Source organism: Chionomys nivalis, chromosome 22 (genome assembly GCF_950005125.1).
Source record: "Chionomys nivalis chromosome 22, mChiNiv1.1, whole genome shotgun sequence".
In the NCBI taxonomy this organism is placed as follows: domain Eukaryota; kingdom Metazoa; phylum Chordata; class Mammalia; order Rodentia; family Cricetidae; genus Chionomys; species Chionomys nivalis.
This window is the reverse complement of record NC_080107.1, coordinates 22,888,175-22,903,294: the sequence shown is the minus strand read 5'-3', so window position 1 is coordinate 22,903,294 and position 15,120 is coordinate 22,888,175. Positions and strand designations below refer to the sequence as shown.

At 42.2% G+C, this 15,120-nt stretch overlaps 1 protein-coding gene across 1 annotated transcript in view; it reads left to right on the top strand.

Moving 5' to 3' along the window:
• Positions 1-2,523: 2,523 nt before the first annotated feature.
• Positions 2,524-15,120, top strand: part of Galnt5 (polypeptide N-acetylgalactosaminyltransferase 5) — a 39,453-nt gene continuing 26,856 nt past the window's right edge. Inside the window, exon 1 of the mRNA XM_057755687.1 lies at positions 2,524-3,944. Coding sequence (XP_057611670.1) covers positions 2,524-3,944 — 1,421 coding nt within the window. The remainder of the gene's footprint in view (positions 3,945-15,120) is intronic.

Sequence of the window (15,120 nt, the reverse complement as noted above, 5' to 3'; positions counted from 1 at the left end):
TAACAAGAAAGGCCTGAGAACTGATGAAGCTGCGGGAGTAAGTCCTGGAGACCAAAGGCCAGAGAATTTGAAGTTCTGAGTTATGGGGAAAATGAACATCCTGTCTCTGGAACAGGAGGAGTAAACTTGCCTCACATCTTCCTTATTCAGTTCACTAGTTCAAATTCCAGTCTATTCCAGAAGTATCTTTACAGAAATCCACAGAAATGTTAGTGTATTGGCTGTCTGTGTCTTAAGCCAGTCAAGCCAACATCTGAAATTAACTATCATGTGGACAGTACTTACAGTCAGAAAAGGGTAGATTTTCTAGTAGACCAGTGCGTCACAAGTTTGACTGTACATTGAAAAGACCTGGGAATTTTTTAAAAATATGATACCGGAAAACAAACAATTTCTACTTCTTATAAGTTATTCAAAATTTGGGGGTGGTGATGGTCCATATTTTCAATTTGATAGGGTCTAGAATATCTAGGAGACAAGGCTTATCTCTGAGGAATTTTCTAAATTTGTTTAACTAAAATGGGAAAACACATCTTAAACATGGGTGATACCATTCTATAAACTGGTATATTGGGTTGTCAAGACAGAAAAAAAAAAACAAGCTAAGCCCACCACTGACCTTTTTCTATGCTTCCTGACTGAGTCTCCTGTGCCATGGCTTCCCCACCATGATGGATTGCACTCTTCCACTGGGAGCCAAAAATAAGGCTTTCTTCCCTTAAGTGGCTTTTGTCAGGTGACAGCAACAAGATAGAAGAGGACTACTGGCATTTTGGATTCCCAGGGTCACTCAGAGTCTAGTCAAAGTCTTGACACAATTTTAAAGCCATGACTGGTCCATGACTTAGTAAATACTGATATATGTATGTTGACTGAGGTTTCTGTCCCACCAGATCCCACATCTGTTTAGTCCCAAATAAACACACAGAAGTCTGTATTAATTATAAACTGATTGGCCTATTAGCTCAGGCTTTTTATTAACTCTTATAAATTATATTAGTCCATAACTCTTGTCTGTGTTAGCCACGTGGCTTGGTACCTTTTTTCAGCAAGGCGGTTATATCTTGCTTGCTCTGTGTCTGGATTCCTCTGTGTCTGAGTGATGACTACAGACTGACTGTTTTCCCTTCCCAGAATTCTCCTGTTCTCATTGCCCCACCTATATTTCCTCCCTGGTTGCCCTGCTTATACTTCCTGACTGGCTACTGGCCAATCAGCATTTTATTATACTACAGTTGACAGGGTATAGACCATTGTCCCACAGCATGTGAATGTCCTAATCCATTTAAGTTTCTATAAAAATAAATACCATAGACTAAGTAGTCTATAATCAATATCAGTTAATTTCTCATGGTTCTGAAGGCTGAGAAGTCTAGAATAGCAGACCTGGTGTCTAGTAAGATTTTATCACTTGGTTCCTTCAAGATTCCTTCTCGTTGTGCCCTCACATAGTGGAAGGGGCAAGGTAGATCACTTACTCTTTTATAAGCACACATATCTAGTGTATAAGGGTTCCTTTTCCTTTATCTCACCACCTTCCAAAGACTTTACATGCTGATATCACCCTATTGGTGATTAGGGTCTCCACATTGTATTTGATAGGGACACAAACATTCGGATCATAGCAAAGTATCTTGAGTCTTCCATAGGAACATGACAAATTGTGTTTGTATATTAAGTTTAAAAATAAAATAAAGATGTACCAGTGTAAAAAGAGTAGCTGACCTTAAAATTTTTTTTCTGTACCTATTTGTGTGTTTGCGGAAGTCTTCTGTATAGCTAAACACTCCTCCCTGGGAATGAAGCTCTAAGATGTCCCTTCTTTGAGCCATTAACCTCTGAAACTGAAATATTAAGGTCAAGAATTGATCCAGCAGAGCACTTCAGTATCTGGGTACCACAGGGTTAATAAGTACGAGTGGGGTAGGTGGGGTTACAAACCAGGAACACATGCCCTCTAAGTTAGTTTGCCTTCTGTTTAATTGCCCTGAAAACACACACTCTCTCATATAACCCAGAAGGTGAGAGCTGAATGAAGTTTTCTGGGTAATGGCTTGAAATGTTTTCCTTCTGAGAAGTGGTATTGAGTTACAGCATGCAGGGAACTGGGAGGAGAGAAGCAGGCAGCAGCAGGCAGCACCCTCCTAGCCCCACCTTTTCTTGGACTTGAAGGAAGGTGGACATGGGCCCTCCCAGACAAGATACAGTGAACTATCCTGTGGTTGTAGTTGACTGCTCTGGGAGTCACCTGGGGCCAGTGTTTACTAGGGTTTAGCCAGGGCCAGTGAGCAGGCATCGATGCTTTGCAGTGAAATGCCACGCAGGCAGAGAGTGACAGGCAGTCAGTAGGAGCTGAGCTTTCCCCCCTTGGACGTCTGTTTCCTGCTAGGTTCAGGAGGGGGGGGACTGGCTGCTGCTGCTGCTGCTGCTGCTGCTGGTGGTGCTGCTGCTGTCTGAATTCTCTCTCCACTCCAGGTAAGCAGACTCAGAGGGAGGGCACGCTGCAAAGCACACCTTTGTACGATGAACAAGATCCGAAAGTTTTTCCGAGGAAGTGGGCGAGTCTTGGCATTTATATTTGTAGCTTCTGTCATCTGGCTACTCTTTGACATGGCAGCTCTCCGCCTCTCATTCAGTGAGATCAGCACTGGGCTACTTAAAGAAGACATCAGGAGGAGGGAGCAGACAGGGATCAGAGTCCAGCCAGACCAAATGAAGATCCTTTACAACAACATTCCAGGAACGAGGCTGCCCCAGAATGGAGTTTGGGGAAAGGAGAACTTTAGAAAGGCAGAGGACCATGCACTCAAGGTTGACGAGCATATGGACCAAGTCCAGAGGAGAGGGAAAATGCAGCTCCCCTTGGGAAGGGGGAAAGCTGTACCTTTGTGGCATGCTGCACATCTGCGAACCCTCCCAGAGCCTCTTACTGTGCAGAAGACAGATGGGAGAGACAGCAAACCTAAAGCCTCCTCCCAGCACATGACTCCCAAGCAAACAACAGTTTCATCACAGAGGACCCCATCTGCAGCATCAAGAGGAACGCCACTGACCAATATATCAGTACACACAGAAACCTTCACTACAAAACAAGAGGCCCCAGAGAATCACAGTATCAGCAGGCATGCATCAAAGCAAACATCTGAAAGGACCCTGAATGTGACCATCAGGGTCAGGACTGACAGCTCAAAGCAGCAGTCACAGACAGTAACGAAATCGAAGACACACTTTGCCAACCCACCAATCCTGAAATCTGGGGAAGCCATAGCCATAAAGAAAACTGAGGCTCAGGACAAAGAATTAAAACACAAAGCCCATAAAGTGTTACCTCTTTTTAAGTTTATTGCTGATACAAGTCGTTTAAAGAAGCAATCTATGAATGAGACACAGCTGGGAGGCTTGCCAGAAGATGATGGCGCCAAAGTGGCACCAGGGAAGAAACCTAATATCTCAGAAAGCCAGGTTGTGGTTGTAACCAAAAAGGAGGACCCGAGGACAGATACCAAAGAGGTGCCTGATTCTAAAACCCAAACTATCGTGCCTAAATTACTGGGTGGAAGCCAAGAGAAACACTTCCCCAGGAATCAAAACGAGACATCTTCCTCTCTGCTAGCTCCACAGAGAGCAGTGTCTCAAGCCAAGCTGTCCTTAGCAGGGGGACTCCATCCAGGAAGAAGAAACTTGACTGCCAAGGCCCAGACTGTGGGATACCATCAAAGACACACAAATACCCCTGAAAATTCTGGAAGGCACCGTGTGCTGAGAATAGACGTGACCCTTTCTCCAAGGGATCCCAATGCTCCAGGTCAGTTTGGGCGCCCTGTGGTTGTTCCGCCTGGAAAGAAGAAGGAGGCAGAACGAAGATGGAAAGAAGGAAACTTCAATGTCTACCTTAGTGACCTGATTCCAGTGGACAGAGCCATTGAAGACACAAGGCCTGCGGGGTAAGACCCATTTCTAGTCTCTTTTCTTGAACCCAGTATTGGGCTTTCCTGTATAGAGAAGTTTTCTGAAATTTAATTTGTGTGAATTTTGGCCACCTAGAGAATTAATTTGACAGTTATTATTTGTTGCTAGACAAATAATCTACCATGCACATAGAGAAAAATTATGATATCAGAAATGCACAGTGTTCTGCTCATATCTCAGGTCCCCTCCTTAGGTTCCATATCCTTCCCTTTGTCAAAAACCTCTTTAGATGAGTAGAAGCATTCAATTCATGATAATCTATACCTAAGTAGTAAAACACACAGAGTAATTCTATGCCAGCAGTGACAGTGGAGTAAATTACGGTGTTGGAAGTTTTCATTGATTACAAGCTTATCAGGAGTGTGGCTGGGTTGGTGTATTCACTGATAAAGGGTTTCCTAAGACTTCCTGAAATTAAGTTGTAAAATATGAATAACCATGAGTAATGATGACTAGGACAAGAAAGGAGATGACTTAATCTCTAAACTTAAAAGTCCTTTTGTTGATGAGAAGAGCAGCCTGTTGTGCACTCGGTCACTGAAAGCATTAATGCTGGAAAAAGTCCATCAAGGAGGAACTTCAAGAACAGGCTAACAATAATCCCGCTAACAGAGGTTCTGCATTGACAGGATTCTACAAATATGTAGGCAAACTTCGTGAGCTTGAGAAAAGAGAGGGCAGGCACTATGACCTGACAATAGGTGAGGATACTCATGTAATTAGTGTCTTTTTAATTCTTCCCATTAGAAGTGTTTCACTTGCCAGTCAGTGGTGGTGCACACCTTTAATTCCAGAACATGGGAGGCAGGACAGGTGGATCTCTGTGAGTTAGAGGCCAGCCTGGTCTACAGAGCAAGTTCCAGGATAGGTTCTAAATACTACAGAAAAACCCTGTTTCAAAAAATAAAGTGTATCATTTGCCCATAGTACTGCCTTCTAAAGGTTCCCAATGGACCCTCATGATCAAACTATTAAGCTCCTTAGCTCCATCATCAGGAGGTGTATCCAATCATAGACACGATCAGAATTAAAATGCAGGCTGTGACTATCTTTGATGCACTTACAAGTGAGGCTACTTGTAGCCATATGTTTATTGCCCATTAATTAATAATATAGCTCTGATTACAGCTTGATTTTCAGTTCCCTAAGCAAGCCAGCCTGGAAGCTGGAATCACAAATGGCAAGATTAGGGCTCTGAGCTTGTGTAGTTCGTAAACAAAGGTTTTCTTTGATTTCTTTGGGAAATACTTCTTTTGAACATAGGAAGTCGGGGCAAGCTTTTGGACAGGGTTATCAGAAAGAGAAGACAAGCACAGATAAACCTTTGCTTTAGGTATTAAAAGTAGCGTCTTCAATGTGAGTTCAGTCCCAAAGAAAACAGTTCAGACTCTTAGCTACTGTCACATCGCTATTGGCCGGGTCCCACTGACCTGTCTAGATGAGACTCACGTTCCTCAACTCAGTGATGCATCCCAAAGAACACAGTAATAGTCCCAGAGGACAAAGCCAATGTCCTAGGAACTTCAGTTGTCTCTGATTATTGACCTAGTTCTTCAGAAAAATTCACATTCACAATCCCCCTTCTGTCTCTTGTGCATTATCTTCCAAAAAGGGATTCTAAAAATTATGTTTCCCTAGCTATCACCTGAAATCCTGCGTGTCACAGTATTGCACGCTAACTACAACTTTGCGTAAGGAGTACAGGAAAATAAAGTCTCTTTGAAGGCAACGTTGTTTAAATGTGCTCAGCTGGTGTTTCTACCAGCCCGGGGTAGAATCAGGCAGGGCACAGAGCACGGGCTCCAGCTCCAAGTAGAAGAAAGAAACAGTGTGTGAGGCCAAAAGCAAGCACTAAGGTTCCATGACTCCCGGAACTTGTTCATTGATAATTTAGTTAGGGGAAGTAGAGTTCTGAAGCTCAGGAAAGCTACAATCAGACTCTGTCTTCTGCGGGAGATTGTCCAGCTAGCTGTTCCTGAAACTGACACGTGTGCCTGAGATGATTCAGAGAGCACAGGGCCAAATCCCCTCCCGCTTGCCACACAAACCACCTTGGCTAAATATAGGTGTGTCTCTGGGCAAGCTGCCTGGCTGATGCTTTGCCTGCCACCCCAATCTGACGTAGACAAATCAGCCATCAGGAAGCCTACTTGTGAGACCATCCAAAGGATTTCTCGTCTTTTTGTGCACTCTACTGAAAGGAGGATAAATAAGTTTTATCTCCTTTTATTCTAACTTTGAGTATAAATCATTCATTCACATGAATGTCTGGAAGAAAATACAAAGGAGAAACACGTGGGACTTTTTGGGTAGGCAAGACTTGGAGCAAGGGATTTTTTTGTTTTGGTTTCTTTTTTCGAAACTTTGATATTATTTTTCTTCAACTTTGATAATAATGTATCTGAAATGTCTTGCTCATGACTATAATAATATTTAAGGTGATACATTTCAGGAACTTATTATAAACTATAGTAAGAATATATATACAGATTTGCATGTGTATATGGGGAGGGTGGGATAAGAACAAGACACTGTAATTCACTGAAATGCAGACTACTGCAACCTTCGGATTTCAGAACCTTAGGAATAGCTCCCTGATGTTTACATTTAGAAACAAAACTGCTATTATAGATCAATTAACACAGTAAGTGCCATATGATAACTTCTGTTGAATATAGATTGAAGAGGGATTAAAAGGACGCGTTTGCAATGTTCATTTGGTTTCATTACTCTCAATGCAAATAATGACTAGTTCCTAGTTAATAATTGAAGGCTAAATTAACTGCTATGCTAGGACAAGGCTGACATGACAATGAAGAGACAGGTAGGGTTGCCAGGACAACTTCTCCTACGTTAGTTTTAAAACCAGAGTCTCACTTTTCCAGCTTTTTCCAAACCCCACAGAGATGCTTCACAATCTCGAGGTCTTATCCAAAAACTAAGGATGCCTCTCTGCAACCAGCCTTGCTCGGGCTGTGCTCAGAGCTATCTATGTTTCTCCACCTCACAGTAGATATCTAGTCTGGGACACAGGCCGTGTCTCCCAAGGTGGGCCCTCAGCAGAGGGGACGCCAGTCTCATGACACTTTAAAAAAAATTGTAGGTGATGTGAGATGATGTGTATGTGTGTGCACTTTTACATTAGTGTGAACGTGTGTGTGTGTGTGTGTGTGTGGCTTAAAGTTGATGTTGGGTGTCTTTAATTGCTCTCTTCTTCATTTACTGAGTTGGGTTCTTTTTTTTTTTTAAAGATTATTTATTTATTTATTATGTATACAATGTTCTGTGTGTGTATGTGTGCAGGCCAGAAGAGGGCACCAGACCTCATTACAGATGGTTGTGAGCCACCATGTGGTTGCTGGGAATTGAACTCAGGACCTTTGGAAGAGCAGGCAATGCTCTTAACCGCTGAGCCATCTCTCCAGCCCCTTGAGTTGGGTTCTTATGCAGACCCAGCTAGTCTAGTCAGCTTCCCCCAGGGCTCCCTTTTCTGTTTCCTCGGTTCTGAGATCATACGCGGCCACTGCCTGGTAGATTCTGCGGATCTAAACTCTTATCCCCATGCCTACCGAGTATGAGCTTTACCCGCTGAACCATCTCTCTAGCTCACACAATTATGTCTTTTATACATTCTGCTCCTGACGATCCCCTGTTGGTTTTACTAGCTGATCTCTTCCCAGTCTCCCTCAGCTCTCCACTTCCATGGCCTCACATGCTAATCCAGCATTACACTAAATCCTAGTGTAGCCTACCTGGACCACTAAATTTCACTGGCGTTGGATGGATGCAGCCTTCTCTTTGCTGGAGCACTTTGGTTCCTCAACAGCAAGAGCATCTTTTTACCTTCGCGCTGAAGTTCCAAGCTTCTGCAGAAACTGTTCTCAGCTTTACTTGCTTCTCCTCTAAGGTATAGCACAAAGCTGAGCATTCCAAAGGCAAGGGTTTGTACAATGCCGACTTGAAAAGTGTGTTTCTCTGAAATGGGGTTTGAGAACTAATGCTATCGTGAAAGGAACGAGAGGTGTTAATTCAAGGGTAGTGTATTAATCACCTTATAAATTCATAGCTGCTTCCTAATTTTTCATGTTGAATATATGGAGCGTGTTATCATTTGACTTAAGGTAACTATATCCTGCTTTACACTGAGCTATCAATTAATTCATGTTGATTCATTAGCTCTTTTTTTATTCCTTTAGTTTTAATTTTAATATTTTGACTTTCAAGTGAGGGAATTGCTTTTGTTTAGGTTTTCTTTCCTTTCAAGAAACAAAATAGAATTTCACTTTCAGCTAGAATACTTATTTATCAAATATACCTGAAATCAAATGTTCTTTTGATAGTCCCTTTAAACTGCCATATTCTTTTAAAAGTAAAACAAAGCCAAACAAACCAAAAAGCAAAATCAACCTAACCATTGAAGTCCTGCATGGTTCTTGAAGTGTGTTTGCATCAGCACTAATGAACATGCATACACGCTTCACATATACACATACCACACACAGCCCCCCCCCACACATACACACTTACATGTTGCTGAACCAAAGTCCTCTCCATCTAGAATAGGTTAATTCTGTTTTGGAAAGGCTTTCTTTGGCCCTAAAGCTATGGTTGAGATGGGACTCCAAAAATGAAGTTACTTAAAAGTGCACTTCCTGAATTTGGACTTGGAGAAAAAAAAAAATACTTCAAGGAATTTTTGCTGCCAACATTTAGCAATAAATATTTAGCAATACAATAAGAGTTGGGGCTGGAAAAATGACTTAGTAGTTAAGAGCACTTTTTGCTCTTATGGAAGACCCAGGTTGAAAACTTAGCATCCATATGGTGTCTAACAACCATTCATAACTCAAGTCCTGGTGGATGATGTCCTCTTCTGACCTACAGGGGCACCCGATACACACATGGTACAATACATATATGCAGATAAAACACTCATACACATAATACCAGACTTGAAAATTTCTAGTATAATGCACTCACTTATGTCTGCTATATCATAACAGTGCTCAGCAGCCTAGCTTAACGCTGGCTGTTACTAGATAATTCTGCCAAACTTTCCCATGAAGTCATTAAAACCCATCTTTACCGTCATAGCTCAGAGCCAGGACTATTAACCAATACTTTTCCTTCCTACCCAGAAAAGCAAAGTTATCTATTGGCACTCATCAAAATCAAAAGATAGCACTGGGCATTTCCTACAAACCTGCCAAAATTACCAAGGGAAAAGTTCCTGGAATCCTAATGTTGACTGTAGGAAGATCAGGAATGCCAAAACTAATGGGTTACTGGAGGAGGAAGACCGGCAATAGCTGATCATACATCCTCCCAAAATCTCAAGCTGCTTGAAGTTTATCAGGCTGAGAGAAAAGAGTGATGGAGGAGTTAATTTCATTGGTTAAATAAAGAAACTGCCTTAGCCCTTTAATAGGACAGAAAATTAGGTAGGCGGAGTAGACAGAACAGGATGCTGGGAAAAAGAAGCCGAGTCAGGGGTCGCCATGATTCTCCCACTCCAGACAGACACAGGTTAAGATCTTTCCTGGTAAGCCAGCTCATGGTGCTACACAAAATATTAGAAATGGGTTAGATCAATATGTAAGAGCTAGCCAATAAGAGGCTGGAACTAATGGGTCAGGCAGTGTTTAAAAGAATACAGTTTCCATGTAATTATTTTGGGGCATAAGCTAGCCATGCGGACAGCTGGGTGCCGGGGACGCAGCCCTGCCGCTCATATTACAACAAAAGAGAAAGGTAGTTAAATAAAATTAAAGCTAAGTGAAATTCAAGCTTTTATTTTCCTATGAGATAAATATGGGAATTGGTGTAGTGGGGCTGATTATGCGGGTAATAGTGATTGGAGAACATCACCTACAATAGACTAGAGCAGAGGTGAGATTTCCCAGCCAGGGAAGAGCCCATCTGTGGCAAGGAATATCATCATCTAAAAGGCATGATGTCTTTCCTGAGTATACACCTATGGGAGAAAGCACTCGTTGTTGCTTCTTCAGTAGTGTGTATATCAGTGCAAGCAAGCATCAGCACTGGTGAACAGACATGTCTAAAGAAGAGGGCTCAGAGCTGTGTTTCACAATTTTAAAAAGTCATATGTAAAAGAAAATAAGAGGAAAATGTGTTTAAGAGGCAAAAGCTAGACCATATAACATAGCAATGGTTAAATATGGCCGAGAAATAATTCCGAAGTCTTCAGGAGCTTCTCTGTCATTCACCTCTAACTAGAAAGAGGAAGACAGCCAGGTGGGGGAAATAGAAACACAATCCTGTCATTAATTAGAAGCAAAGAAAGCTACCATATGGGTTCTAACTAGCACAAACCTGAGGAAGCTAATACAGATCAGGTTCCATCCTCCTAAATGTTGCCCATGACCTAGAAATACACTTGAGAGATCATAATTAGCAAGTACAGGACTTTGAACCTATTTACTACTGTCTCAGACATCTAACCCATATTCATCATCAGCCTCATTTTATCAAATTCTTCATGTAATATTTCCCTGGGTCCTCTGGCCCCAAACATAATTTCCTGTTGTGTTCTCTGGCTGACCTGCTTCAGCAGAACTTTCCAAAGAGAGAAAGGACTCTCCTCCCTTTTCCCAACCAAGAGTATTGACTTCGTTGCATACCGTACTTTCTTCTTATTCCCAAGAACCAGCACACCAGGCCAAAGCAGCTGGTAACCTTTTATCCTTCATGTCTGTTATCCCATTTGACCACCGCAACAGCCATGACAGACTGATAAAGTATTGCATCTCCTTATGAACAAATGAGGGAATACACACACACACGAAGATAAGGGGTTACAGCTCAGAAGCGAAAGACTGGATACCAATGCTAAGTTTTCTGTCTGATCTGCCCTTACTGGGCAATAACTGCCCTTCACGAGTCTTGGTTTCTCTGACCCCAGCTAGTCTACTTCACAATGATATGCCTAGGCCTCCTTGGTCGGTGAAGGTTCTTTGTGAAGAGCAATCCATCCCTTGCTCATAAGACATTATTATTATATTATATTCCAGACAGTGATGGATTCATGTATGTGTATATATGTTACACATGCATGTGCATTTTATACTAGGCATCCAGCAGCATTAAGGATAAGAACCTGCCTTGCATGCTTTACTGGCGAGAAAAGCAAACCCACTAACAGATTCAGGATTCATGGGAACTGCCAACTTCTAATATGAGGGCTTTTTCCATAGGTTCCATAACCTCACCTCCTTCTGATTCTTTATATTCAAATGACTTTTGGAGAAATTAAGACCTTTTTCTTCCTCACGCATAGATCAGAAGTAAGAAGGCAGATGAACATTGCATAGGGAATCTCACAAGATAACAAGAATGGGTAAAGAGTTCAAGATGAGTACTTACACTACAGAGCAAGCATGAGGAGAGGACTACCTTGCCCAAGGTCACACACAGCAGGCAGGGAAGAAACATGGCCCCCAGGTGCCCTGCCCTCCCCCAGTACTATATCCAACCTAGAACTCCGCCATCTTAACTTCGGCCACTAACCCAGTTTCACCCTGCAAGCTGCCTGCTCAAAACAGACTATTGTTAAGTGGCAAGTGTTGGTGCTGGTAGGGTGTATTTCTGAGCCTGAGTCCATTCCCTCTGATGACACATCCTTGCCTCTGTGACTGCAGCATCGCCTGGCTAAAGGCTTTAGAGGGAAGCAGAAGAGTTGCCCTGCTAGCGCTCAGTCAGGTGATTTGAACTAAATGTCAAGGATCATTTGCCCTAAAAAAAAAAAAAAAAAAAAAAAAAAAAAAAGAACAAAACACAAAAGTAAAATCCTCATATCAGTATACCCTCTTATCAGCAAGAGGCAAAGAGGCTCAAATAATTTTAAGGTCTGAGGAAAGAATATAATTCCAGACAGTGCGCAATGCAGCTGGCTGCTCGATTCTCCTGATGCTCTGGAAGATAGCAGAGTGTGGGGAGTGAAGGCCGCTCAAGGCTCCCATGGAGGCTGTAGTTGAATTGCAAATGGAAGTTGAAACACATTCTTCCGACCTTCTGTTCAAACCCATAAAGACTGAGATTTGACCCACATGACGCGGTTTTGCCTCTGCTGGAATAAAATGAAAAATTCATAGAAATGAGAGAATGTTATCATTCCCTCAGCGTTCTGATGTGAAACAGTCCGGATTTGATAGGCTCCATTCAAATCAAGTCAGTGGCCAAGGACTGAGCACACAGAAGCTGAGAAGGTGAACCATCAACTTTTGGAGTCTCTTGATAAATGAACGGGCACTTGGTAGATTCAGATTAAAGACTGCTTGGGGCAGGGCAAAGCTTCGAGTCAGAAAGAAACTGTGAGTATTAGAGCGCTCTTCCAAGTTCTTACACGGGCTCTTCTGAGTGATGCCTGCCCAGTATTTTTATATCCATTGTCTCATAAAACCTGCATAATTTTTTTTGTGATGCAAGCGTCACAATCTTCACCCTAAATATGAATGATCTGAGGTTCTGAAGATTAGGTGGCATGCTGATACTTACGTCACCAGCCAGTACCACAGGGGACCAAAACTTATCTCTTCATTGTCCTTCTGCATCCCGAGCCTTTCCCCTCCCACAGTCTTACATTAGCTTTTGCTTTTTTTTTTTTTTTTTTTTTTTTTTTTCGAGACAGGGTTTCTCCATAGCTTTTGGTTCCTGTCCTGGAACTAGCTCTTGTAGACCAGGCTGGCCTCGAACTCACAGATATCCACCTGCCTCTGCCTCCCGAGTGATGGGATTAAAGGTGTGCGCCACCACCGCCCGGCTCTTACATTAGCTCCTTCAGGGAGATGAGAGTCATCACACATTTGAGGTCCCCATAATCTCTAGTCTTTGGATTGCCTCACTGATCAAAACTTAGATCCCACACCCTGTAAGACAATGAATTTGAGTAATTTCAAGCAGAGACCAGGACTTGTAGATTCTAAACCCCTAGTTTGTGTGATAAACTATTTATAATAAAATCATCAATTCTTAGTCTCAGAAAATCCCGTAAACCCAAATACTGAGGTCTGTGACTATTCCCTTGCCTGCAAAAGTAGCGGAAATCAAGACTCTGACAAATCAGAAACAAAGATAATTCGCTTTACTTGGGTCAGAGGAAAACAGTTTGAAATGGTTTTGCAACCTATGGAATCTCCATGAAACTGGGTGGATGTGGCCACTTGTATCAGGGACAGATGTTAATGTTACTAGTACTGAAAGCTATCTACCCTGCCTACTGTGCCTGCAAATAAGCGACATGAAAGCTGCCGTGGTAGACACTTGGCACGTGTTTAACCTGGGTACTGATGCAGAAGATCAGGTTCTGAAAAGTGTGTGACCTAACACTGGGTCACCCACTCAGCTCTCCCTACTTAATAGTTATGAAGAACTGAGGTGGGGGTTAAGAAAGAAACTGAAGGAAAAAGAACCTGAAAAAAGGGTGAAAATCAGAAGAGCATGCAATCTCTGGAGAGCAGGAAAATATTGAATGACCTAAAGAGACTAGACATGTCAGTTGCTTCAACCGCACTTAAGGTTAACCAATGTAAGGAAAGCCTACCCCACTGAAAATTTTGACAATCATTGGTATTTTTGGCCAGCTCTTAATTCTCCCTGTACCATCCCTCACACCTATAAATAGGTTTCATTTCACAGGGAAGGGAGAGAAAGAGGCTGACAAATTCACCCCCTCCCTCATAGCTGCTTCCTGCTTCCGTTTTACAGATTGCTTACACAGCCATCTACACAGGACTGTCTGTTCTTACACAGCCATTTGCACAGCATCCGGCTTGAACCAATCAGTGCACTCCAGCCCCACCCATTCCCTCCCAGTGATCCACTACACCATCACTGCAGGCGTTCCTGCTGCCCGCCACACTTTCTGAAAACTGAAACCTGACCTGAGAGATATAAACTACCTCAGAAAATAAAATCCAGAATTTATCTTTTTTTTCCAAAGTTCTCCTTCAACTGTTGGTGGCTATACAGTGAACTACATTTTTTTATCAGTACTTGGCAAACCTGTAATTGGTGTCTTTCTTTTTCCTTTTTCTTTCCTAAATTTGAGTACCAATATTTAATTCATGGCAAAGTATTGCAATTAATATTCTATTGGATTTCTGTAAAAATTATAAACTTTAAAGAAGATCCAAACGTGGTTTTTAAAAGGAAAGAAAGAAAATTGAGGGAGTAAACGACTAATTCAACATTTCTCTTACTTATAAGTAAACCTAGCTTTGAGTTGGAGGGAAGGTGAATTCCATATTTAAAGATATATAGGCATGTTGCCCCCCCAAATAAAAGCTCTTTCCTGCTTTAGCCTCTTAAGTCCTCGACGTGGACCAATGGCAATGGTTCTTCAGGGGTGTATTTACTTCTTAATTCCCACAGTCTGCAACAGTTCCCTACATAACGAAAAGTTGAATGCTGTGTGGCCAAACTTTTAATTGAAAAATAGAGGACAGAGACTGGCAGAATTTGGGCAACTATAATAGAAAATATCTGGGATGTTTGTCCTGAAACTCTCAGTAGAAACAACATGGATGCTAAGAATGCCAGCGAGGTCCAGAAGAAAGCGAGGCGCTCTTCAGAGGACATTTCTATCACCTCTGGGAACACGATGTCATCATGAGAAGGTATTGGCCAAAATATGGGCACTGCAAGTGTTTCTCCTGAATGTTTGCAGGGACTGAGCAGGGGGTGATGGGTAACTGCGGAGACGTAATGTTTGTTACATAGCGGTAGGGAGCTTGGCTGAATTGTGTCCTCTGTCACATAAAAATGAGCAGAAGCTGGAGGTGATGAACTTGGACGTTTGTTAAAGAGAGCAGCAAGCACAGCTTTGAAGGGTTGGCCTGGTAGCTTCTTTCCGCTTGAAGCAAAGTGTGAGAGAGAACAGGCAAATCAGGAGAAGCTATGGAGCAGAAATCATAGGTGTTACAGCAACCACGGGTAATTAATATAATCCTTAAATGTAGTCAGAAATGCTCATACTTTATAGAAATCCCAATGCAGGTTTTCTTTGTGCAGAGTAAGATTAATTTAGGCAGGCTGTTATTTTACATTCGAATCATATTTTACCGTTCGAATCATATTAAGACGTCTGATTGAAATGTGTTATTTTGACTTTACAGCACCTGAAAATATAGTACA